This window comes from Protopterus annectens, chromosome 6.part0 (genome assembly GCF_019279795.1).
Source record: "Protopterus annectens isolate FY-2018-M chromosome 6.part0, PAN1.0, whole genome shotgun sequence".
In the NCBI taxonomy this organism is placed as follows: domain Eukaryota; kingdom Metazoa; phylum Chordata; order Ceratodontiformes; family Protopteridae; genus Protopterus; species Protopterus annectens.
Genome location: NC_056737.1, coordinates 1322072358 through 1322096892, shown reverse-complemented (window position 1 = coordinate 1322096892; position 24535 = coordinate 1322072358). Strand labels below are relative to the sequence as shown.

The following is a 24535-nucleotide window of genomic DNA, read 5'->3' as shown; positions in this document are numbered from 1 at the left end:
CCTGCATAAGATGCATAGCAGCAAGCTTGAGCTCTTCGATTCCCAACAAATGTACAAAGCATTTATGAGAGTTGGGCAGCCCCGGCTCCCTCCATTTAAAATATGGCTACATTAAACTTCATACTGCCATACCACCCTGAATGCACCAGATCTCATCTGATCTTGGAAGCCAAGCAGGATTGGGCCTGGTTAATACTTAAATGGCAGACCGCCTGGAAATGCCAGGTTCTGCAGGCTTTTTTTTTTTTTTTTTTTTTTTTACTGCAAACTGGGAGCAATCATTGAAACCCCTAGTGATGTCAACATCCTGCTAGAAGGTCTTATGCAGACTAATGACTGGTGCCAAAGTCATGGTCTTAAAATCAACAAGAAAATGCAATATCATCTCCTTCAGCAAGGTGATATTCCTGTAAACTACCACATCAGTAGCAATACCCTCAGCACACAAATCAGTAGCGAGAGATCTGGGCACATAGGTGGACAGTAACCCTCAACTTCGATCACCATATCTCCACAGGGGTCAGCAGGGCATTTTATACTGCTCATCTCATAAGTAAGGGCATTGCCTCCAGGAAAAAAAAAGGTTACAATTCCGTCTGTACTCTTCCCTCATCAGGCCAATAATAGAGTACAACGCTCCCTTTGGTATGTTCCTTTCCAAACACCTGCAGCAATTGGAGAGACCACAAAGGTTCCTTACAAATAAAATTCAGGGTCTTCAAGAGCAGTGTTATGTGGACAGACTGAAATCAGTCACTACTCTGTTGCGGAATTTGGACACTTGGATGGGTAACCAGAAATTCACCCCAAGGGTTCAACCTGTGTCCCTCTTGGACAGGAGCAATAGGTGCTGATTTTAGTGCATGCTTGAACCAGACACCCTTGGGAACACGGGCTGAACTTGGTTAGGCTTGTAAAGGCCTTGGGGCAATTAGCCTAGTAACCTCCTATGATCCTGCTTCCCCAAAGGATATTTCCTCCACTGAGGAGATGGAAACAGTAAGTCATTATCAGTTAAAAACCTAAGTGGTGAGGGGGTATAGGTAGCACAAGTTAAATCCTCACCTTCAGCCTCACTGGAGTTAGAGCACAGTTCTAAGGACAGTGCTCTCTCCTTCCTCTGAATTAAGGGGCTGTCCCAGAAGTTGATGCTCTGCCTGGTGGTGATGAAAAAACATTTTCTATGCCATCACATGTTTCTGGATAAAATATTTGCACAGTTCATAGTCAAACCCTCAGAGGACATGTCTGGGCATTGCCAGGAATAGTACCAGTAAAAATTTCCAAATGCTCTGCCTGATGAATACTGAAGATGGCACAGGCATATCTTCCATTTGTGCCATAAAAAGGATGCCCTTAAAATGGCAACTCTGAAAGGTCTGGTAGTCAGGCCAGAGAGATTAGACTTCTACCTGCAGAAAAATCCATTACATGGTGAATCACTTGCAGCAAAAAAAAAAACAAATGTACAGCACCAGTTTCTTGCTACCAGATCACAGCAACTGATGCCTCCAGATCATCTACGCAGTTGCAGCCAGACAACAAAAGCGAAAGGAAAGGAAAACAAGTGTGTGTGTGTGTGTGTGTGTGTGTGTGTGTGTGTGTGTGTGTGTGCGTGTGTGTGCGCGTGCGTGTGTGTGCGTGCGTGTGTGCGTGTGTGTGTGTGTGCGTGTGTGTGTGGGGGGGTAAAGACTTGTTCAAGTCAAACAAAGTCTACCACTTCCCAGGGGTCTTTAGCATTGACTGTATCAGCAAATGCTTTAGGGTCTCAACATCAACTTGACCAGCTTGAAAGTTGAGAGTTTTGGCAGCCTACTGGCCCCAGTGATTGTCCCCATTAACTGAAATGTTAAGTCAGATTTTTCATGCAGCATTTAAAGGGTATCCTGATTTAAGGATTCTGGTTAGATTCCTGTCTGTGGGTCCTCAAGGAGTTGCATAAATGCTAACTTTACACACAAGAGAAAACATTAAAGCCACTCTTCCACACTTGCCCAGGGGGCTACATATACTCTAAATTATCACTTCACTTACAGTAAATACTCAACTGCCTTACTTGTTCTCCTTTCCAAAGTTACCTCAACTGCACCCTCTTGTTAACTATACCATCCTCCCCACCAAATTAGCACAAAAGCAAGATCCAAATGAATTTTACCTGCTCACTAGTATACAGACTTCAAAGCTTAGACTTCTGCCCCCAACTAACTCCACTCCCTACTAAGACAGTTACGTGCTCAGATATTAAACTGCACATTTAACACTTTCTCTTATGCTGAACTTTATCCATAACCTATAAAATGCACAATGAAGTCCACCAAATGAATTCAGCTACTGTAAACTAAAAAAATACGATAACACATTTTTACAGCAATTCATCGGTTTAAATACCATTCCTATTAAATCTTAATACCACCACCATGTAAGTATCAAAATGAATCAGTAGTCAAGAAAACATTCCTGTGAAACAAAAACAAATGTATTCTTAAGTATACTAACTTGTGTGAACGGCAGTTTGCTGTACATACTACCAATATCTATAAAATGCCCATTCTATTACGTTTGAACTAGTTTTTCAATTTTATTTTTTTACCTGGTTTCTGTGCAGAATTTGGTGGATTTATGTTTTGGTTAGCCATTGTTCTAGAAGGGGTACCTGGGACTGGTCCTGAAGGATCTGTTGCTAAAGTGCTTTGTAGCAATGGAACACAGACCTGTAAAGGTAAAATAATTCAGTGCCAACTACATAAAAACAAAAGCAATACAATAAATAAGACAGATTATCATTAGTATTTTTTTCCAGTTAATACATAGCGCTTTAATTCAATTTTTCTCAGAATCTCTTGTTTTTTCCAGATCATAACTGTCTGGAGTCAATAGTCGGGTACTGCTCTAACAGACACCCCCGCCCCAAAGTACACTGAACTGTACTCGCTGTAGTCTAAGCCACAAGCAACAGAAAAGACCCTGGGTGTGTGGAGACTAGCCACTGCATCATTATTTTCCTGAGCGTAACAGACTCAAAATGTCTTCCCAATGTAAAAGTGGACTGAGCCTCAGTTTCTGCAGAAGGATGCACAATATAAGGGGAACCTCAAAAACAAAGGCAATGCATCCTGAAAATGTAAAATTTGAGTTAACATGGGAAATGTCAAGCTGTAGATCCAGTTCTAAAGCAAGTATATAATCAGATCTGTGTCACATTGCCTGGTACCTAAATTCCAGGATTGGCAAGTAGTACACATTGCTAGTTCTATCTTAATTCTGACAAATTCGACCAAGTGTGGACCATTAAACAGCTAGTCAGGTGGAATCCTTAGAGTCAGTGTATGAAACCAGACCACAAGCTCTGAAAAGGCTGTATGTGTCATCTGGAAGGAGGAGAACAAGGACGGGGAGTCGATCACAAACCAGAATAGCTGTGAAACAGCAGAGCACAGAGAAATGGAGCATACTTACTTCAGGACAGCAGTACTACAAGAAATGCACAATTAAGCATGCAATGTGACTGCAGCAAGTTTACTTAATGCTTCCAAACAGTCTACAACATGAAAGGGAAAAGGAAGACGAAGGTGACAAGATAAAAAGAATTTCACCATCAGATAGACTATATAAAATTACAGCTGTGCAAGCAGGCTTTCCACCTTCTTAAATGCCTACAGTGGGACATTTCTTACAGAAAGATGACATTTTACAGGACAAACCACATACTCAGCCAAGGTAAAAGACCAAGTACACTAGAACTGTGGTCGCTTCTGTTGTTCTACATCACATTAAGACTAACAGGTTTCTGCTATATTTTCAGAAAGGTTACAATGTTTTTTTGTTTTTTTACCTCTTAAAATTGTGAAATATTTACCATTCCCCCCACCACTACCACCCAAGACAACTGCCTAAATCAGGACTGTCTAGAGAAAAAATGAGATTTGGGAAGAGACATTTGAATAAAATGATAACCATTACAAAACTAGTTAGCAAAAAAATTAAAAAAAAATTAGAGGCAGACCCTTTTGGCCACACTTCCAGAACTATCAGATCTCCAGAGTAGAGCTAAACTACTCCTCCAGACCACAGCAGTTTCACATACGGCTTAAAAGAAGAGCAGCACCCTCAGTCTTTACCTCTTTTTAGGAGGTAGATCACTGACAAAGACAGAAGCATGAGATGCTGCAGTGGTCCTTAACCTAACTTGCTCTGCGTTTCTTCAGGACTACTCTCCCTGACTTTGGTTAAGAGGTTTTAACCTTGAAGGCATAGTATGACAGCCAATTGAGTAAAATGAGCTCCCAGTCTCTCCATGAGTAAGAAAATTAAATGCGTTAAAGTTAACAAAACAACTACAAAGTAATTGCCCTAAGACAGGGAAGCTTTAGAGTTAAGTTAATGTCTCCTAATAAAAGGGTAAAAGAAGGGGAAATTGGAAAAATGTAATACACAAGTCAGAGGAAGTGTGCATCATGGCTGGAGCAATGAGATCTAAAATAGCACTGTGCTCATACATAAAAATGCTTGCAAGTTTTGAAAGTGAGAAAAGCTCTCTGGATCGTTAAGGTTTGCAATAATCAAAACAGCACATTGGAAGAGGACTAGGAAGTAAACTGAAGTTAAACCCTGGAAAGTTAATGTAAAGGCAATGTCGGAGGAGATTCTTCCTGCTAAATTAGAATATAAACTGGATCAGAAATGGTAAAGCTTAGTAAATACCTACAGAATTCACTAAGAAAGGCTTTCTAAAAATACATTTTGTTTGGCTGAATGCTGAAAGAAATTAAATGGGAAACTGAAGTGGATGGGCATAGCAAGGTTGCTGATGTTATTGACCAAAGAAGAGAAGCAGAGCCATGTTTTTATAGCAACGTAAACATGATATGTCCATGAGAAGTAAGTCAATGAAAAACTGAAACCAAAAGCATTACGAGTAATGTATTATTAAAAAGCATCGTGTCACCATGGAAGGCTTACCTGAATCTGGGAGCATTCAAGCACACAAGTTGAGGCTAGTCCACAAAATAAAGAACAGAGGGGGTGGATGAGCAAGGGATGGTCTACATGTGTCAGTCTGGGGTGGAGTGGGTGGGAGGATCATTGAGGAAATACTTAGGCAATTACTTAGTCATACAATGAACATAAGCATTTTAGACAGAAATACCGGTTGCAAGGATGGAGTGATCAGTTTACTTAATTCTGCTACAAATACTCATTTGTGGGTTAATCAATTTTCTGTATTTCTATGTTAAACATTTCTATATGCTTCTGAGACATCTTTGTTGGTTTTGATTGAGTTCTACTACAAGGACAAAATAAGTATCGCAAGGGTGAATGTTTTAAAAGACTAGAGCAATGAGATCTGAAGTAGCATTAAATGTGCATACAGAAATATGTTTGCAAGTCTTGAAAGTGACAGAAGCTATCTCAGGATGTTTATGGACTACAATAATCAAACAGCGGACTTGGAAAAGGACTAAGTAGTAAACTGAAGTTAAACCTTGGAAAGTTAATGTGATCTTGCCAAAGATGATGACCCTAAACATAATTATATAGAATGTCAATGGCCTAATATTCAGTGAAACTAGAAAGATTACTGACCTATGTAAGGCACTCCAGGGCTAATATAGCCTTACTCCAGGAGACCCTCTTACCAAAAGTTGTGCATCAAGTATCCAAATGAAAACCTGATACAAGAAAGGGCATCACTTGCAGCTGAAGGGAAAAAAGAAAACAGGGTGATGATTTTAGTATCAAAAGGACAGCCTTTAATTATAGAAGAACATTTTGTGGATACTGAGATCAAGTATGTTGCAGTGAAGGATGAATGGAAAAGTAGGAGAATTACAAAGACATGCATCTGGAGCACTTCTCCCCAGGCCTCCACTGAAAATTGGCTTCGATCCAAGTCTGACTTTTCCCTTTTAACAAATGTAAAAATAAATATATAAAAAAAACTCTGGTGTCAATATCCTTCTGAAATTAAATTGTGCCAAAGTATTTACTAACAGAAAATATTTAATTCAATCAGGGCATATTAATAAATTGGGAAGACTGGAATGTTGTTAGCAGCATTAGGGATACCTAAGGAGGAGCAAAGAGGAGACGGGTAAAACTGCAAGATAGCTTTCTGAAGAAATACTTGGTTATTTGGACTTGCAGATGTGTTGGCGCGCCGCAACCTCCACAGGCAATATACTTATTCCCCAACATCAAAGAACTAGGCCAAATTAGAGAGTATGTGCAAGTCCGCTGACATTTTTACTTTGTTAGAAATGTACAAACCCACAACAGCCATGTCAGACCATGCACTGTTGATTCTAGGGTTTGACCGACACAAATGCAAAGGAAAACACTAGAGTTTTCCCATCCATTTATTAGGGCAGCAGACTTTTCATAAGTGGAATTCAACATGCGTAAATGGCATCCCAAGAAATTTAGCAGACCAAGCAGGAATATGGGACAAATTTAGGACAGAGTATAAACGGAGGTGCTGTGTCCCTTGACTTAGCACTTCTAGGTTTACTCACATTTCACTGTTCCAACGTTTAAAGAACGTTCAGAGTCTTTTGGGAAAAGCAATAATTTGTTTTATTTTGCCATCCTTATTGCTGGTGAAGGTTAGCCACCAACTCTGTATAACTGTCACTAATGTTCACTTTCAGAATTCATCTGTTTTAGCATCGCTATTGATTCTCTTTTGCTTGAAGAGAACACCTAAACCTGCCCGAGTCTTTCTCCACTGTCTCTTAATTTTGTCTTCGAGAGTTACAAAACATTAACAGATTATGTCATTTACTTTCTCTTGTTCTTAGCCATTTGCTGCATCAATTATATTTATTTAATGTGCTCCATTGCCTTCTTAAAAAAAAAAAAACAGCCAGTATCAAGCTCGCGCCAGCCAAAAACTCTCAGCTAAGACCTACCCACAATCCCCCTCTCAGTCTCTTCAGATAGAGTTTGTCTGCCCTTAATAGTGATAGCAGGAGGCTCTGTCTGAGCAGATACCTTAACCAATAAGGAGATCCTAAAGTCCACTAGGAGGTCCAGGCAGGAGGAAGGAGGGCAGGAAGTAATGAATGAATGATCTACAACACAGATGGAACGATATAGTAAGACGTAGCTTCTTTATCGGATGTTGTAAATCTTCATTCATTCCTTACTGATAGGACTGAGTCCCAAGCTACTTGAGTCTTGGGTGGCCCCAAGGAAGGACATTCCTGAGCACCACAGAACCAAAAGATGCTCGTCCCCTGGAGGCCAAATCCAATTTGTAATGAGTGATAAAGGTATGAGGTCTTGCCCAAGAGGCTGCTGCGCAGATATCACCCACAGAGGCTCTGGAATGAAAGGCCACTGAGGTAGCTATCAAGCTAGTAGAGTGAGGCTTTACTTTGGAAGGCAAGGACACAGTTTTGATGGTAGATGAAAGTAATGGCGTTTTTAAGCCATGAAGATAGTCATTTTGGAAACAGGCTTACCCATTCTGGGTCCTGCAAAGGCCACAAACAATTGATCCATTTTTCTGAAAGATTTAGTTCTGTCCAAGTAGAAACAAAGTTGCCTATGAACATCGAGGTATGCAGAAGGTATTCCCCTCTATTTGAATGGTGGAAAAAGAAAATCGGTAGGTCAACAGATTGGCTAATGGAAAAACCAGAAATGACCTTGGACAAAAAGGAGGGGTCAGTACGTAGAGAAAATCTTTCCCTATAAAAAATCAAGTATGGTCTCTTGACACTCAAGGCCTGCAACTCAGATACTCTTCTCCCTGATGTAAGGGCTACTAGAAGTATGGTTTTCCAAGACAAAAATTTTACATCACAGGAACTGGAAGGCCTGAAGGGAGGACTTGTTAATGACTGAAGCACCAAAGTCAAGTCACATGGTTCTGTAGGAGGCTTGACAGGAGGTTTAATATGCAATATTCCTTTCATGAAGGTTTTTGCACAGCCGCTGTGACATAACAGATGAATTGTCAATTCCATTGTGAAAATTTGCAATAGCTGCTAAATGCATTGTAATTGTCGATGCGGAAGCTCCTGCGTGCAACAAGGTAGTGAGGTATTGTAGGATCTTCTGAATAGGCATGGAAAAGGGATCTATGTTATGCTCTTTGGCCCATTTAAAGAACCTAGTCCACTTATTGGAATACATTTTTCTGGTGGATGGTTTGTGCAAAGCCAGAAGGATCTTGCGAACAGGGGATGAAATATCAGGTAGCCTAGCAATCATCAGAAGTGCAGGGTTGGGAGGGTGGCCTAATGGTTAAAGTGTTTGCCTTACAAACACAAGGTACAGGGTTTGAGTCTCACAAGGGATAATTGGCTAGGCTTACAATGGCTTGCAAGGGCAGCTAAACTTGTACTAACCTATGAACCAAGCTGTGAGCTTGAGGCTGTGCAGACTGGGGTGAATCAGTCCCTGAGGATTGATCCAGGATCCATGGGCTGTAAATCAGGTGAGGCCACAGGAATGGGAACCAGACTTGATAGGGCCAATAGGGGGGCAATGAGGATCACTTTGCTTCTTGACCTTTGAGCTCTCTGTAGACATTTCAGGATGGGGGGAAAAGGCATATAGTAAGCCCGGGGGGCCAATTGTGCGTCACAGCATCCCTCGGTGACTCCTCCTGAGGGGGGATCAGAACAAAGTAGCTTCTGCATTTGTTGTTTAGGGGTGAAGCAAACAGGTCGCAGTGGCGGAAGATTTGAGCTGCTATGATTGGATTGAGGGACCAGCCGAGAGGCATCAAAAAGTTCCTGCTCAGACTGTGTGTAATAAGATTGGAACTCCCAGGAATGTGCGTTGCTACAAGAAAGCAGTTGGAAGCCATCGCCCAATGCCAAATTCTCACGGCTTCGCGACACGGAGTAAGACCTGGTTCTACCTTGGTTGATGTACCAGATGATTGACATGTTGTCCGACTGAATTGCAATGGTCCCGGAAGGAAGGGATGTGTGGAATGCTTGCAATGCTAAGAGAACTGCCCTCAATTCTAGGACATTTATGTGCAAATTGGCCTCCATGGGGGACCTGGTAGCTTGGAGAATCTTTCCCTGGAAATGCCCCCCCACTCACCCTAACAAAGAAGCATCTGTGGCCACCGTGGCCCTGGGCTGGGGGAGGGAGAACGGTCGACACCAAAGATCTGTTTCTGGCTTCATCCACTACAGCATTTCTTTCTTGCTAAGGTTTGTAAGATTTATGTGGTCGATTGGGTGGGTTAAGATAGACCGTTGTGATGAAAGGAGCCACTGTAATAGTCTCATGTGCAACCTCGTCAGTGGTACTAATGTAATGGTTGCTGCCATAGAGCCCAATAGTTGTAGTACAAGGCATGCTGGTACAAATGTCTGCGGAAGGAGGACTTGAATCTGGCTTCTTATTTTTTAAAGCCTGTGAGGAGGAAGGGAAGCTTGACTGGACATTGCGTCAAAGATCGCTCCAATTAATTCCAGTGCTCTTGTTTGGGACGTGTGATTTGTCCATGTTGATCGTGACACCTAGACGAAGAGCAAGGCCTTGAGTGTGAGAGACTGAGAATGAGAAGGTTCCTGGTCGTGGTGGTAAGGAGCCAATCATCTAGATATGGAAACACATAGAATCCTTGTAGTTGGAGATGAGCAACTAGGACTGCCATACATTTGAACACTCTGGGGGCTGTCGAGAGACCAAAGGGCAGTACCCTGAACTGGTAGTGACCGACTCCCAGCCGGAAGCGGAGAAATCTCTGGGAAAGTTTGTCCATTTTTATGTGGTAATACAAGTCCCGGAGGTCTAGAGCACATACAGTTGTCCTTCCCCAGAAAAAGGAGAGTGGACTGCACCGTGACAATCCGGACGTTTTGAGGTTTGATGAATTTATTTAGTAAGCGGAGATATCCAGGATTGGTCTCCAGTCCCCTGTCTTTTTTGGCACTAAAAAGAACCTTTAGTAAAACCTGAATCCTCTTTGGTCTGGTGGGACTGATTGGATGACTTTAGCAGCTTTTCAATTTCTAAGGCTGCAGCTGCCCACTGACCGGGTGGGATCATCAGAGTGTCGTTTTACAGGTCTGGGAGTGAGGTCGAATGGGATAGGACAGCCTCTGGATATTATTCTCTGTACCCACGCATCCATTGTTATGAGTTGCCAGGCCTGTAGGTGCAAAGAGACTTGACCCCAGACTGCTTCCAGAGGAAAGCAATTGGGCCACTGTTCAGGAGTGCTGGAAGAGTCGGCCAGAGAAAGAATCCCAAGCACCGTGGTTGCGCGGACCCCCTCTGCCCCAGGGGGACTGCTCATCACGAGCGTCACAAAAAGATCCTTGGGACTTCTTGAACCATAATTTTCCTCCACTCTGATTCCTGGAGTAGGACCTCTGTGGGGTGGAAAAACGTATGCCCACAGCAGACAAGGTCTTTCCATCTTTCTCACTGTGATAGTGTGTCTCTTACTTTGGAACCAATAAGGGAATATTCTTCAACAGGCACGCTGACAAAGGAAGATTTGAAAGGGTTCGCAAAGTCTCACAAACGCATCCAGGCATGCAGTCTCATGAAGATGCCTAATGTGGCTGCTCAAGCTGCCCAATCAGTAGTGGGAGAAATCAACCACCTCCTCAGGCAGTAACCCCGCCAAAGAGGCGGACATTTCTGAGATTAGGTCTGTTTGAAGGCGAGTAAAGTGTGTCAGGTAATTCAGCAACCGAATGGCAAAGGTCGCTGAAGTGTAGGTCTGCATCCCCAGTCTGTCCATAACCCAAGACTCCCTGTTTGGGGGATGAACAGTGGAACTATTCTTCTGCCAGTTCCCTCTTGGTGGCTGCAGCTATGACCATGGAATCAACTACCAGCTGTTTGGAGCAGTTGGGTTGGTCTTCAGGAGTGGATAAATTTTTATTTGGCCTCCGGCAGACAGGTTCTATGTTGTCTGGGGCCTTCCAGGAACGCTGCACAATAAACCTAATGAGCTCATCCACAGGTGAGGTCACCCAGGAAGTAGATGGTAGAGTAAGGAAGGCCTGCAAGAACACCGATTCCTCAAAAGGGAAGGAGGGTTTCCAGTCTCCCCTCTGCTTAAGGATCGAGAATGTCTTCAAATGAGACGTCTTCCAGGGGAGACCATGGGGACCCCTCTCCCTCATCATAATCAGTGTCTTGTCAGTGATTGATTCCTCAGGGGAATCAAGATGCTTCTTCTTGCAATGTTTCTTCTGGGGTGGCTCCCTAGTGGGGTCTTCTGACGACGACTCCGGAGAAAGGGTTCCCTTAAAGGGAAGATCTTGCGGCTCCTGTGCTTGAGATCCCAGAATAGGAGATTCTGCATGATGGAGGAGGGTTCTGGTTCAGATGCAAATGGTGCCAACCGCGAGCCTGTTGAAGCAAGAACCCTCTCAAACACCTTGAAAACAGGACCGCCTGAGGAGGGATGGGTTCCTGGAACAGAGAAGGACGACCTCAGAACCAGGGTCACACCCCACCCAGAGAAGCCCGCTTCCAGGTGAGGAGCTCTGACAGGACCAGTAGCTGCCGGGAGAGCCGTGGCTATAGACAGCGCCACAGAAAAAAAATTTGCGTAAAACTAGGTGCTACGGTGCCAACAGCCCAATCACAGCCTCGAGGGTGCACCAGTTCCAAAGGAGCCATGGCACCGAGAGTAATCGGTGCCAACAGGGAAGCCTCCGCTGTCGGAGCAGAGACAGAATGCACTGGGATGGACATCAGCACTGAAGTCTCAGAGACCTGGAAGGAGGTCAGAGGAGGCTAGACAGGAGAATACGCTGTGAGAGCTTCTGTTCCAAGAGGGAGGGAAGGCCTAGTCAAGGTGGATTAATCCTCTAGCTGCCAAAAGTAGGTCCACAACCCTCACTACATCTTGTTCCGAAAGAATCCTGCTGGATCTGGAGGAGGCTGCCGATGGAGATTCTGGTCTCTCTAATAATGGACTAAACTTATCCCAAAAAGCGGTCATAAGAGGGAGAATACCTGGTCCTGGCAAGGTGCTCGATCTTCGGAACCGTAGGGGTCATTATGGATGGAGCAGTGTAAGACATCAGCACCATGGCCAGGGATGGCGCCGATGCAGGTACAGTGGTCGGAGCCCGAGTCAATCAAGGTCAGCACAGAGGGAGATGGTGCCAAAACTGGTACAGTGGTAGGACTCAGTCGCAAAGATGGCATAGAGGGAGAAGACAGTGACCCTGGCACCAAAGATGTCTGTGCAGACGGTGCGGGAGAAGCCCGGTGTCAATTCGGTTCAGAGGAGGACAAGGATGTCAGAACAGAGAGACTCCTTTTCTCTTTATGCTTTTTTACATCCTTATGCTTAGGAGGTGGTGAGACATCAGTCTCAGAAAGAGCCTCCACAAATGGTGATTTCAGCATACCCTTCAGAATAAGCTTGTTCTTGGGTTCAGCCAACATACGGTTGCTGAAGCTAGAACAAATGTCACAAGAAACGTTAATGTGGTCAATGCCCAAACAATAAACACACTGGGTGTGACAGTCAGAGATGGACATCTCACGCCTGCACTTATCACACTACTTGAACACAAGCTTAGCCTTATCAGACATAACACACTAGTACTAACCAAACAAAAACTATATCTATCAAACAAAAGGAATGGTGAAGGATTTTTTTTTTTTTTTTTTTTTTTTACAGATAGCTAAGAAAGGAGCATCAAAAATACCAAAAGGTAAGAGGAAGGCCTACTAACGTAGGGAAGAGGGAGCAGTACCAACAATGGTATGAAAGAACCACTAAGGTAGTAGGTAGGATTTAGTCAGGACAAAAAATATGGAAACGAAAAATAACCTTAGACAAAAAAACTTGCTAATAAGTCGCTAAAAATAGGAATAACCACAAAAAAGCTACACTTAACTTGAGAGAAGGCTTGGCACGTGTGATGAGGAAAGTGGCAAACGAGATCTGGAGAGACTATGAGAGGGGTATTGTGGGTAGGTCTTAGTTGAGGATTTTTGGCTGGTGCAAGCTTGTTACCGGCTGTGTCGGTTCCAAGGATGGAACCAAAGTCCTATCAGTAAGGAATGAATGAAGACTTACAACATCAGCTGTACAGTTGTGTACACTTACCATAAATGCAGATGTTAAGAGTGTTCTCACTGTTGCAGACATCACATTTGAGTTACCCCTGCCAGGGTAGCCCTCGGCCAGCACGAATACCAGAGACTTGGTATTTCTGCGTCAGTTGCTGTCACTAGAGGACTGACGTCAGGTCGTCAGTAGTATAAAGTAAGGCAGCAGACGCCATTACATCAGTTTTTCTGGCCCTAACCTGTCAGGAACCCCCAAAGGAGGAGGCCACTTTTTGGTGGAAGAACCCCACCAGTGGAAAATAAATACCAACACATCCTTTGTAAGGAAAGGAGCACAGCAAGGAAGAATGGCAATAAAAGGAGTAAGAGAATAAAGGGGGATGGAGGGAGGGTAACCAAGACTGCAACAGTGAATACACTCAAACATCTACATTTATGGTAAGTGTACACAACTGTACTATGTTCTTCGTGTTTCACTGTTGCAGTCATCACATTTGGGTAGATTCCAAAAGCTGAGGAAAATGGTGGAGGCAGTCAAGGAAACTAGGAGCTGGTTAGGATGCCCTGCAAGACTGCAGAGGCAAACCCTGCCCTGGATTTAGAGGAGAGGAAGGTGGTAACGCAAGTGTGAACAGATGTCCAGGTGGCAGCCTCCAGGATGTCCCTGGTGGGTACTCCTCTGAGGAAAGCTGCTCTGGTGGAGTGCGTCTTGACCCCCTTGGGGGGGAGGCTTTCCATGTTGTCTGTAGCAGAAATGGATGCAGTGTGCTATCCATTTGGAAATGGTTTGCTTGGAGATGGCTTTGCCTTCTGCCCGTGTAACAAAGCTAACCAGCAATTGATCAGTCTTTCTGAAGGATTTAGTCCTGTCCAGATAGAATCTGAGCTGTGTGCACATCCAGAGAGTGAAGAATCATTTCCCCCTTGTTATGGGGATTAGGAAAAGAAGGTGGGAAAATGAATGGATTGGTTGAGAGCTACACTGGACACCACCTTGGGCATGAAGGATGGGTTAGTTCTGAGGGACACCCTGTCTGCATGGATGATGAAGGTATTCCACAGCCATGAGTGCTTGCAGCTCAGAGACTCTTCTGGCTGAAGTGATGTCCAGAAGGAATGTTGTCTTCCAGGAGAGAAATTTTAACTCTGCAGAAGAAGCTGGTTCGAAAGGGGGCAGGGTGAGCTTTTCCAAGGCAAAGTTAAAGGTGCCAAGCTGGTGTTGGTGCCCTTCTGGGTGGCCTCAGGTTGCTAGCCCCTCTGAGGAACTGTTTGATCAAAGGGTGTGAGAAAAAGGGGCTGCTCAGTGGGAAAATGAACATAAAAAGCAAACCCATGAATTTTTATAGAGGAAAAAGAAATGCCACTGTGCAGTAGGTCAGCTAAGTAATCCAGGATGAGAGGGATGGAGGGCTGTGCCGTATTGGCTCCCTTAGCCTGGATCCAGGAGCAGAACCTTTTCCATTTATCAGCATAAGACTTTCTGGTGCTAGGACGTCTGGCCTCATAGATAACATCTAGAGCCTGTTTACTGAGGATGGCAGATTGGTTTGGGGTTAGGGAATAAGACAAGCTGCCAAACTGAGTGTCTGCAATTGGGGATACATGAATTCTCCTTCCTTCAGGGTCAGGAGGTTTGGAATCGGAGGAAGATGCCATGGAGGCATTGGGGGACAGGCTGCATAGCAAAGGGTACCAGTGCTGTCTGGGCCAGTCTGGAGCTATAAGAATGGTCCTTGGTTTTTCCTCCCTTATTTTGAGCAGCACCCTGGGGATGAGAGGTAGGAGAGGAAAGGCATAGACCGATAGATTGACCCAGGGGAAGGACAGGGCACCCACTTTCCAAGCCATGCAGTGATGCTCCCTCATGCAGAATTTGCTGATCTGATAGTTGGTGTGGGAGGCAAAGAGGTCGACCTTCAGAGTTCCCCATTTTTGAGTTATTAGGGTGACTGTACTTCTGTTGAGTTGCTACTCGTGTGGATCAAGATTTCTGTTTAGTCTGCCAGAGAGATGAGAGAGCCTGGTAGGTATTGTGCTAACAGGTGTAGTTGCATGGAAGAGGCTGTGAGCCAAAGGGTCATGGCCAGCCTGCATAGAGGGTAGGAGAGATTCCCTACCTGCTTGCTGATGTACCACATCAGAGTGGTGTTGTCTGTTTTGATCAGGAGAATCCCTGGAGAGAGAAGGGGTTTGAAAGCTATCAAGGTGTACTCTGCACAGCCATCATCTCTTTTAGACTGATGTGCAGAGGGATTTGCTTTGGGCACCATTGGCTCTGTATGCACTTGCCGTTCAGGTGTGCACCCCATGTGTAGTCTGATGAGTCTGTGGTGAGGGTCTGTGAGGCAGGGGGTGGGGAAAAGGGCAGTCCCTTGTTGTGGGAGCATGCTGTTGCCCACCAAAGAAAATCCTTTCTGAGGCAAGGAATTACAGTTAGAATAGTTTCCAGGTCTTGAGAGTGTTGACACTCGAGGCTCTTTTGGTACCACTGACGTTTCCTCATATGCAGTCTGGCATATGGAATGAGTAGTATGCAAGATGCCATGAATCCCAGAGCTTGCAGGATCTTCCTTGCAGATAGCTGGGGTCTGGTGGTTAGTTGCGAGAAGTAGGCTGTCGAGAAAATCTGTTTCTCTGGTCTAAGGTATGCCATCTGGGATGCTGTGTCCAGACTTGTTCCCAGGAAGATTATCCTTTGGGTGGGCACCTGTTTGGATTTATTTTCGTTGACAGTGTACCCTAGGGAGGTTAGTACGGTCTTTACAAATGCCTGGTGCTTGAGCAGCTTTTCCTGGCTGTCTGCCTGAATAAGGCAGTCGTCTAAGTATGGGTAAATATGGATAGTTCTTCTTTGCTTGCAAAAGGCAATGGCCGGAGCCAGACATTTTGTGAAAACTCTGGGAGCAGTAGATAAGCCAAAGGGAAGCACAGAGAACTGAAAGTGTTGAGATCCTGCTCCAAAGCGGAGATATTTCCTGCATAATTCTCCGATAGGCCCCTTTTAGATCTAGGGTGGCTAGCTGCTGGAGGGTGAGCATTTTGAATTTTGGGATCACCAGGAAGGTGTTCAGAATGGATAGATCGAGGATAGGATGCCAGGTGCCCTCCTTTTTGGGCACCAGAAAAAGTCTGGAGTAGACGCCTTGGCCTATCTGTTCTGCAGGAAAGTGCTCTACTGCCCTCAGAGAGCAGGGAGAGGATTTGCTTTTGAGTCTCTGTCCAATTATTTGGTGGTAGATCTGGGAACCCTTTTGGGGTTGGAAGGGTGTGGAAAGAAAATATGTATCCCTAAAATAATGTTCAGAACCCACTGGTCTTTGGTAATGGTGGCCCAGGTGCTTGAGTGAAAGGAGTGTTTTCCTCCCAGGGATATGTGAAGGTGGGCAGAGGGGGTTGGCGGAGGTGATGAGTCATTGTGAGTTCTTTCCATAAGGGGGTGGCTTAGAACTCCTGGTTTTGAAGTGGAGGTAGTCCACTGCTTAGATCTCTGCATTCCCTGGGGGCTGCTGTCTGGGGGGGGGGGGCTGCTTCCTCGGGGCCTAGGCTGGGCCAGTTTACTCTGAGCAGGAAAGGACCAGTGCTTGGAGGGACAATGCCTGCTGAACCTAGGGTGCTGGACCTATAAGAAATCCTTAACTGTTTGCATATATTTTGCTTTTTCTTCCATCTTTAAGACCTCTTCTGCCTTAGTGCCAAATAGAATGCATGAAGTCTTGTAAATCTTTAGATTCTGCCCAAGCAAGAAAGGAGGGCATTTTTTCTTTAAGGAGTTCCAAAGTATGTTGCTGAAATTTCAGCATATGATAGCAAGAGTAGCTGAGATGTATAATTTTTTACCCCATCTGTAATGCTAGGGAATCCCTGTCTGTGGGGGTGGGATTGTTAGCAAAGGTTGCTTTAATCCCTTTTGGCCCTTGAGAAATGACCTCAGGATCAGCTGTTGGATTTTTAACAAGATATTTGTATGAATCAGGGACTCTAGTACCTGTCTGGTTTTCTGGGTGCAGGAGGTAGAGCGTCAGGAGTCTAGCTGGATTCATGGAAAACATCCTCCATAACATCCAGGACTGGGGGGATGGTCAAGGGTCTGTATTGCAGAAGATCTAGGAATTCCCCCGAGTCTCTTTTTAGACTGGGGGTAGTCCTGACTCTCCCACTGGAAATGCTCCCGTAAAGTATGCAGGGTTTCCCCAAAGGAAAAATCCTCTGGGGGAGAGGCTGAAGGAAAGGAGTCCTCTGCATCAGAGTCCTCATAAGTGGAGAGGGTTTGCATGTCTTCATAAGTCGGATGCATCAGATTCATCTGACACTTGTACAGATAAAACTACAGGGGACAGATCTATTTTCCTTTTGGAGGGGATAGCTTGGCTTCTCCTGATCAGCATGATAAGGTCTTCTGCCATTTTAAGCATTTGACACTGAGGCAAGGTAGCAGGCGCCTGACAGTGTGTCGCCGGTTTTCTGGGTGTGGTTTGAACTCCAGGCCTAAGAAACTGTTGTTTTTGAAAGAACAGTAGTCATGAAAGACGGTTCATGTCAAGATTCGGTAGTGCGAAGGACTTCTTCAGAAGCCGGTGCCTGCTCAGCAGCTCTGGACCCATCCAAGGTAGAGACAACCACAGGATCCTTAGTCGAATAAGAGTTCTGTGGCATACCAGACTCCAAAAGGGTCTCAGTAGTGACCTGCAAATCAACTGAAGTGGGCATTAGGGGCTTTGAAAGCACCTCACTGAGTACCGGAGGACTGACTGCTAGCTTAACAGAAGCTTTGTCTGTAGGTTTGGACCTGTGCGGTCTGTCTCTGTCTTTATCTTTACTTTTTCTGGAAGATCTGCTGTCCGATGGCTTACTGAAGCCATATCAGAATTAGAAGACTGTAAACAAAAACATCTGGGTACAATAAGGGCCCGACGACAGACAATTCTGGCATTGAACAAAGCACAAAAGCGACAACGGGAGACACTGTGGTCTGGGCCTAAACAAGTACGTAGTTAAGAGTGGAAGTCTCTGTGTGGTACTTGCTTTCCACAGGCGAGACAATTAACTTTTTCTGACATTGGTTAGTGCAAGAAAAAAGGATCTCCAACTTAGCTTTAGAAGACTTCAACTTCAATTCGGTAGACGAAAACTCAGGCAGCAGCCAACCGGCACTCATGCGAACTGCTTCTGCTTCAGGCTCCACAGCAAGAAAGACTGATGTGATGGAGTCAGCTGCCTTACTTTATAGTACTGACTACCTGACATCAGTATTCAATTGACAGCAACCAACGCAGAAATACTAAGTCTCTGGTATTCGGGCCGGCCGAGGGTTACCCTGGCAGGGATAACCCAAATGTGATGACTGCAACAGTGAAACACGAAGGACATCTTTGTTTACCAGCATCCTCTATTTTAAATCCAATGTTCTGTTCTTCAGCATCATCTATACTGTCTCTTAGACCCTTTATAGTCAGATTTATCATGGACAATAAGCTTTCCCCCTTCTATATTGCAAAACATTCACTAGCATATGCCAATCACAGATACTCAGATGCAAAACACTCTCTTCAAGCGGTCTGGGGACATACTTAGTAGGATACCACCACTGTTCGGAACCTAGGCTAATGCATCACACCAGGGCTTAATAGCGGTTAACCTTCCATGACAGGAGTATATGAACCGCTTCATGCATTACCTCTTTAGACTTTTATTTGCACACAACTTTTCTTCCACTACATAGCAATGAGCTCCTTTTCCCTAGTCAAACCTTCACTAACAACACTTTGTACCTCAGTCAAAACGGCACCAGATCTTAAATAAAGCAGCATTTTCACCCCCCCCCCCTTATTATTGAAAGTCTTTGGTATGAAACAATGAATTGCTTTTTCCAACCAATCCTTTAACTGCCGAAAGCTCACTTGTTTATTACTAAAAATAGTCTCCATAAAGGCACAGGGCAAATAAGTTTTAGTACTGATGATTCACTATTCAAGTCGACTTTCCTTTTAGCCTCAAACACAGTGAAAGAGAAAACACTCACAGCAAGGTTCACTACTGAATAAAGTTCCAACATTTCTAAGTGCTTTTTATGCACTACACACACACTTCTTTTTTCTGCTTTCATTTCCCAACAAGATTTCAGCTGAACAGAGGGGTAACTAGGGTGAAGAGAAAGTACAGTTTTGTACTTACCATAAACGTAGATGTTCGAGTGTAGACACTGCTGCAGTCATTACACTTGGGTTATCCTGCCATCAGGCGGTTCCCCAGCCGGCCTGAGTTCCAAAGTCTTGGTCCGACATTGGTTGCTGTCGCCTCCCTGATGTCAGTGCGACAGGGGTATACAAGATGCAGCCGACGCCATTTTCTTCAGTTTTCTTGCCCCAAATGTCAGGTGCCCCCAAATAGGTAGGCAATTCAAATTGCTAATAAAACATACATAAGAAATGCAAACATACTTTCAGCTACTGGCAAATACTCCCCATAGGTAGTAAAAGGTAGAGGAACTAGGTACGTACTAGCCAGTAAGAGGGGAAGGAGGGAGGATAACCTGGACTGCAGCAGTGTCTACACTCGAACATCTACATTTACGGTAGGTACAAAACTGTACTATGTTCATCGTGCGACACTGCTGCAGTCATTACACTTGGGTAGAATCCCAAAGCTGAGGTAGGGTGGGCATTAAGGGTGGCTATAAGGCCCTGCAACACTGCACAGACTAAGCCAGCTCTGGATTTAGAGTATAGAGGCAGATGGTAATGCTTGGTGAAGGTATGCACAGAACTCCATGTTGCTGCTTCCAAAATATCCTTGGTAGGTACTCCTCTGAGGTAGGCAGTTGAAGTGGCTGTTGCCCTGGTGGAGTGAGATCTAATGCTGTTAGGCACAGGTTTTCCATGGTGCATATAGCAGAAACGTATGCAATGTCCTATCCATTTGGAAATAGTCTGTTTTGAAATAGCTTTTCCCTGTGCTGCTGCAGCATATGCTACCAACAATTGCTCAGATTTTCTGAAAGCTTTGGTTTTGTCCAAGTAGAAGCATAACTGCCTGTGAATGTCCAATGAATGAAGTAGTCCTTCCCCTTTATTCTGTGGTTTTGGATAAAAAGTAGGCAAGTGAATGGTTTGGTTTAGAGACGCACTTGAAACCACCTTAGACATAAACGTAGGGTTAGTTCTTAAGGACACCCTGTCTTAGTGGAAAATGAGGAAAGGTTCCACTGCCATTAGTGCCTGTAATTCTGAAACTCTTCTTGCAGAAGTTATTGCCAGGAGCAGAGCAGTTTTCCAAGAAATGTATTTTAATTCTGCTGTGCTAGCTGGTTCAAAAGGAGGTAAAGTTATTTTCCAAAACAAAGTTGAGGTCCCAAGTTGGAGTAGGTGCTCTACGGGGTGGTCTTATGTTTTTAGCCCCTCTGAGGTATTGCTTGAGCAAAGGATTAGAGAAAATTGGTGGATCCGTGTTGTAATGTGCAGAGATGGCAGAGGCGTGGATCTTGATGGATGAAAGGGAGAAGCCTTTGTCCAGCATCTCAGTCAAATATTGTAGTATCTGAGAAATGTTTGGCACAAGAGCATCAAGGCTGTGAGCCTGGTTCCAGGCACATAATCTCTTCCATTTATCCGAGTAGGCTTTCCTGGTACGAGGCCTTCTGGCCTCCAGAATGACATCCATAACTGCTTTGGAGAGAGGCATTGCTTGCGTGGCTAGGGAATCTTCCATGCAGCTAGGTTTAGTGTCTTTAGCTGGCTGTGGAGTAACGGATTGTTGTGCTGAGACAGCAGATGTGGTATTTCAGGCAAAATCCAGGGTGGTCCTTGTGCTAAGTTTTTTAAGATTGGGTACCAGTACTGGCGTGGCCAGTCTGGTGCAATCAAGGTCATTTTTGGCTCTTCTTGCCTGGCTTTTATGAGTACCTTTGGGAGAAGAGGCAGTGGTGGAAAAGCATATACTTGTAGGTTTGTCCAGCTGAATGAGAGGGCATCCACTTTCCATGCTTGCGGATGGTAACTCCTTGTGCAGAATTTCTTTAGCAGGCAATTCATTGGGTAGGCAAACAGATCTATGTCCGGGCTTTGGAATCCAGCCGACCGAAGGGCTGCCTGAGGCAGGACAACCCATATGTAAGGACTGCAGATGCATCCTTGAAGGACATCTGTCAATTTAATGCTCTCATTGCTAAAGTTGCAGACATATATACTTTCTTTCCCCATCTGTCTAGCGCTCTGGAATCTCTGTCAGAGGTAACTGGGTTCTTTGCTGATGAGGCCTTAACCCCTTTGGGTCCCTGAGAAATAGTTTCAAGATCAGCAACAGGGCTTTTATACAGAAATTTGTGAGAGTCAGGGACTCTAATATCTGTCCAGTTTAAGTGGAGCTGGAGGTAAGGAATCAGGATTTAAGCTGGATTCAGTGTACACATCATCCACAATATCTAGTACTGGCGGAATAGCCAGGGGTCTGTGTTGAGGTAATAGGAAGTCTCTGAGCCTTTTCTTGGATTCTGAATAATCCTGGCCTTCCCAATGGAAATGCTCCTTCATGGTATGTAAGGTTTCCCCAAAGGAGTAGTCCTCAGGCAGAGAGGCTGATTGAATAGATTCCTTAGCATCAGAATCCTCATAAGGGGGTAAAGAATATCACAGGTCTGAGGATGCATCTGAGGAAATGGACCCCGGGTCAGATGAATCATAACCTGCATCCTGTCTAGGCCTTTTATCAGGTGGGGGATGGGAACCCCTGATCAGAATGATTAGGTCTTCGGCCATTTTGAGCATTTGTTTCTTAGGCATGGAGGCCTGTCCTGGAGAATGCTGTTCTTGTTTCTTAGTTTTTAAAGGAGGCTTTAACTTAGAAGAGGGTTTTAATGCTTAGCTGAGTAGGTCTGAAGACACCCTCTGAAGCTGTGGGTAGCTCAGGTACTCCGGATCCCTCTGCAGGATCGGTTTTGGTCTGCTGAAAAGCTAGTGCGTCCGAAGGCCCAGCCATCTCCATGTGGGGGTCGGGGGCTGCCTGTGGTTCTGCAGAAACGGTAGTCAGGGGCTGCGAAGGTGCCTCACTGAAAACCGGAGAGCCGGTGACTGGCCTATTAGAGGCTTCGTTGTCAGTTTTGGGCCTCGGATGCCTGCCCTTGTCTTTGCACTTTTTATGAATACCGGTCGTCGGAAGTTCCGATGGCATGGTATAATTAAATTTTCTGCCAAAGTAATGTCGGGCAAAATCAAACAGATGTTTAATAGTGCGCTTATTAAACCTAGCACAAAACTGACAACCAGTAATGTCGTGGTCTGGGCCTAGGCATGGGATACAATAAGAATGGAAATCCTTATGAGGTATTTGCTTCCCACAAGAAATACAGTTATTAACTTTTACTGACATCGGTCTGAGGCAAAAAAGTTTCCCCAATGGGGTACTTGGCTTTGTAGAAGACTTCGGTTCTGGATTCGGAATGAAAATCTCAGGAGTAGGCCGACTGGCACTTGTGAACTGCCTTTTCTTCGGGCACTGCACGGCAAGAAAGCCTGAAGAAAATGGCGTCAGCTGCATCTTACCCTGTCGCACTGACGTCAGGGAGGAGGCGACAGCAACCGACGCCGGACCAAGACTTTGGAACTCAGGCCAGCTGGGGAACCACCTGACGGCACGATATCCCAAGTGTAATGACTGCAGCAGTGTCACATGATGAACATCAGGAAGAACACCCCACATATGCAAGGTGTTAAAGGGTATAACTGACAACTGCCAGTGTGGTAGTATTCTAGTACAAGCATTCAAAAATGAATGCAGACTGTTAGCGGGACTGAAGCGATTCGAGAGTGGTATTCTAACTGTAATAAGCCTCTTGTCACACCTGCAGTAAAAAGCCTTATATGGCTTCAAGCAGATGACCTAAATTCAGAGACAGAACCTCGAAGAGCGCCAAATCAGGGTACTTACTGAACCAGGCACAGCCATGGCTTGTCCAAATACAATTTCTAGCAAACATAATACAATGTTTCCACAACAATGTACATCTTTTCAGAACACAACAGAAGACCATCGTTTTCCCTTGCTTTAAGCACAGAATAACTCAGAAATACAATAAATGTCAAGTTCATATAAGCCAGTATTTCACCATCAACACACCATACTCTGCAATGCCTTCAACAGTTTGCTAAGCTTCCACTCTGCATTTAACAATTAGTTTCTTATTTTTGTTTTACTACAAAGGCTACAATTTGCTTTGGTTCCCTTTTCTTAACAGAGATTAAGTGCAACAAAACCAACAGGCTTTACTAGCTAGTCACATAAGTAATACAATGCAGAAATGTTACTGTGTTTATAACTTCTGTATCGGTAATTTTAAACTGTCAGAAGAACCACAGTATAGAATCTCTACCACTTCACACACAGAATAGGTTAGAACATATTACAATGAATAGTTTCCAATGCCATACTCTAGAGGTGCCCAATTTTCTGAGAAAGCCAGATAACTTTCCTTAGTACACCACTGATTCTGATTACAGACTCTACTGCCACAACTCTTACGAAACACATCAGTTACTGCTTCACTTTCTTATATTTGACTAATTTCTAGAGCAGCTTTACATAACTAACCGGTAAAGTGAAACCAGTGTTTAGGTTTAGTTTTACTTCTGTATTTAAATGATAGTAAGCTATTCTATGCAGTCTAAAAATTCATCACAGCTTTGCAATACTCACTATTTGTGCATATCCATTTTCAACAATTTGCCAAGAATCACCAGAACATACAATTCATGCTGCAAATACAATCTTCTCAATACGTTTCTTTCAGTACTGTAGCACATTCACTATGCATACACCTTTGATAAGCAGCCTCTAAACACTTCCACATCACTTGTTAAAATGCACATAACTTAGTCCACAAGTGTTCTCGGAGCAAACTAAGAACTACATGTCCAAGAGTCCAGTTTCTGTCTCTCTGCCAGGGTTGTGGCAATGACAAGCCCGAGACTCTGCACAATACCAGGAATTCATGCAACTACTTTCTTGGGAGGGTTGCTCCTCACCTCCACTTTAATGCATACTCTAAAGCTCATTTTTGTTAGCCACACAGCAACTCAAAAGCATTTCTACACATTCTCATTGGGCCTATCCATAACAAAAGGCACATTTTGCCTCAAAGCAAGCATACAGGCGCACACACACAGGAGGTCTTCCTCTGAGAAGGTGGTGTCTGGTAACACACAACAGCAGTTCTCTCTTCAGCTGGGGAAAACACAGTATCAGCACATGCAGGCAGCTACAGAAGAATACAGAACAGTGTAGAGTGGCATGGTTTGACCACAATGTGTCTGCCTCATCTACCAGCATAGTTTATGAACTCAGTGGAGACAATGTTCTACAAAACTAAGTGCATAGTTACAGTAAATCCATTTCCTTGCAACACACAAAGCACAATTTTATAGCATACAAATGGACCTTATAGTTCAATATAAAGACTTTCAATGATTAGGAACAAGTCAAAAGTTTATTTATTTAATTATACGAGTAACACTGGACTCTCAGT

At 44.3% G+C, this 24535-nt stretch overlaps 1 protein-coding gene across 1 annotated transcript in view; it reads right to left on the bottom strand.

Moving 5' to 3' along the window:
* The window catches only part of RIF1 (replication timing regulatory factor 1), a gene marked incomplete in the record, with an annotated part of 1305990 nt that overhangs the window by 926247 nt on the left and 355208 nt on the right, over window positions 1–24535 (bottom strand). The window contains 1 exon segment of the mRNA XM_044074885.1: window positions 2591–2711. Within this exon segment, the coding sequence (XP_043930820.1) occupies window positions 2591–2711 (121 nt within the window).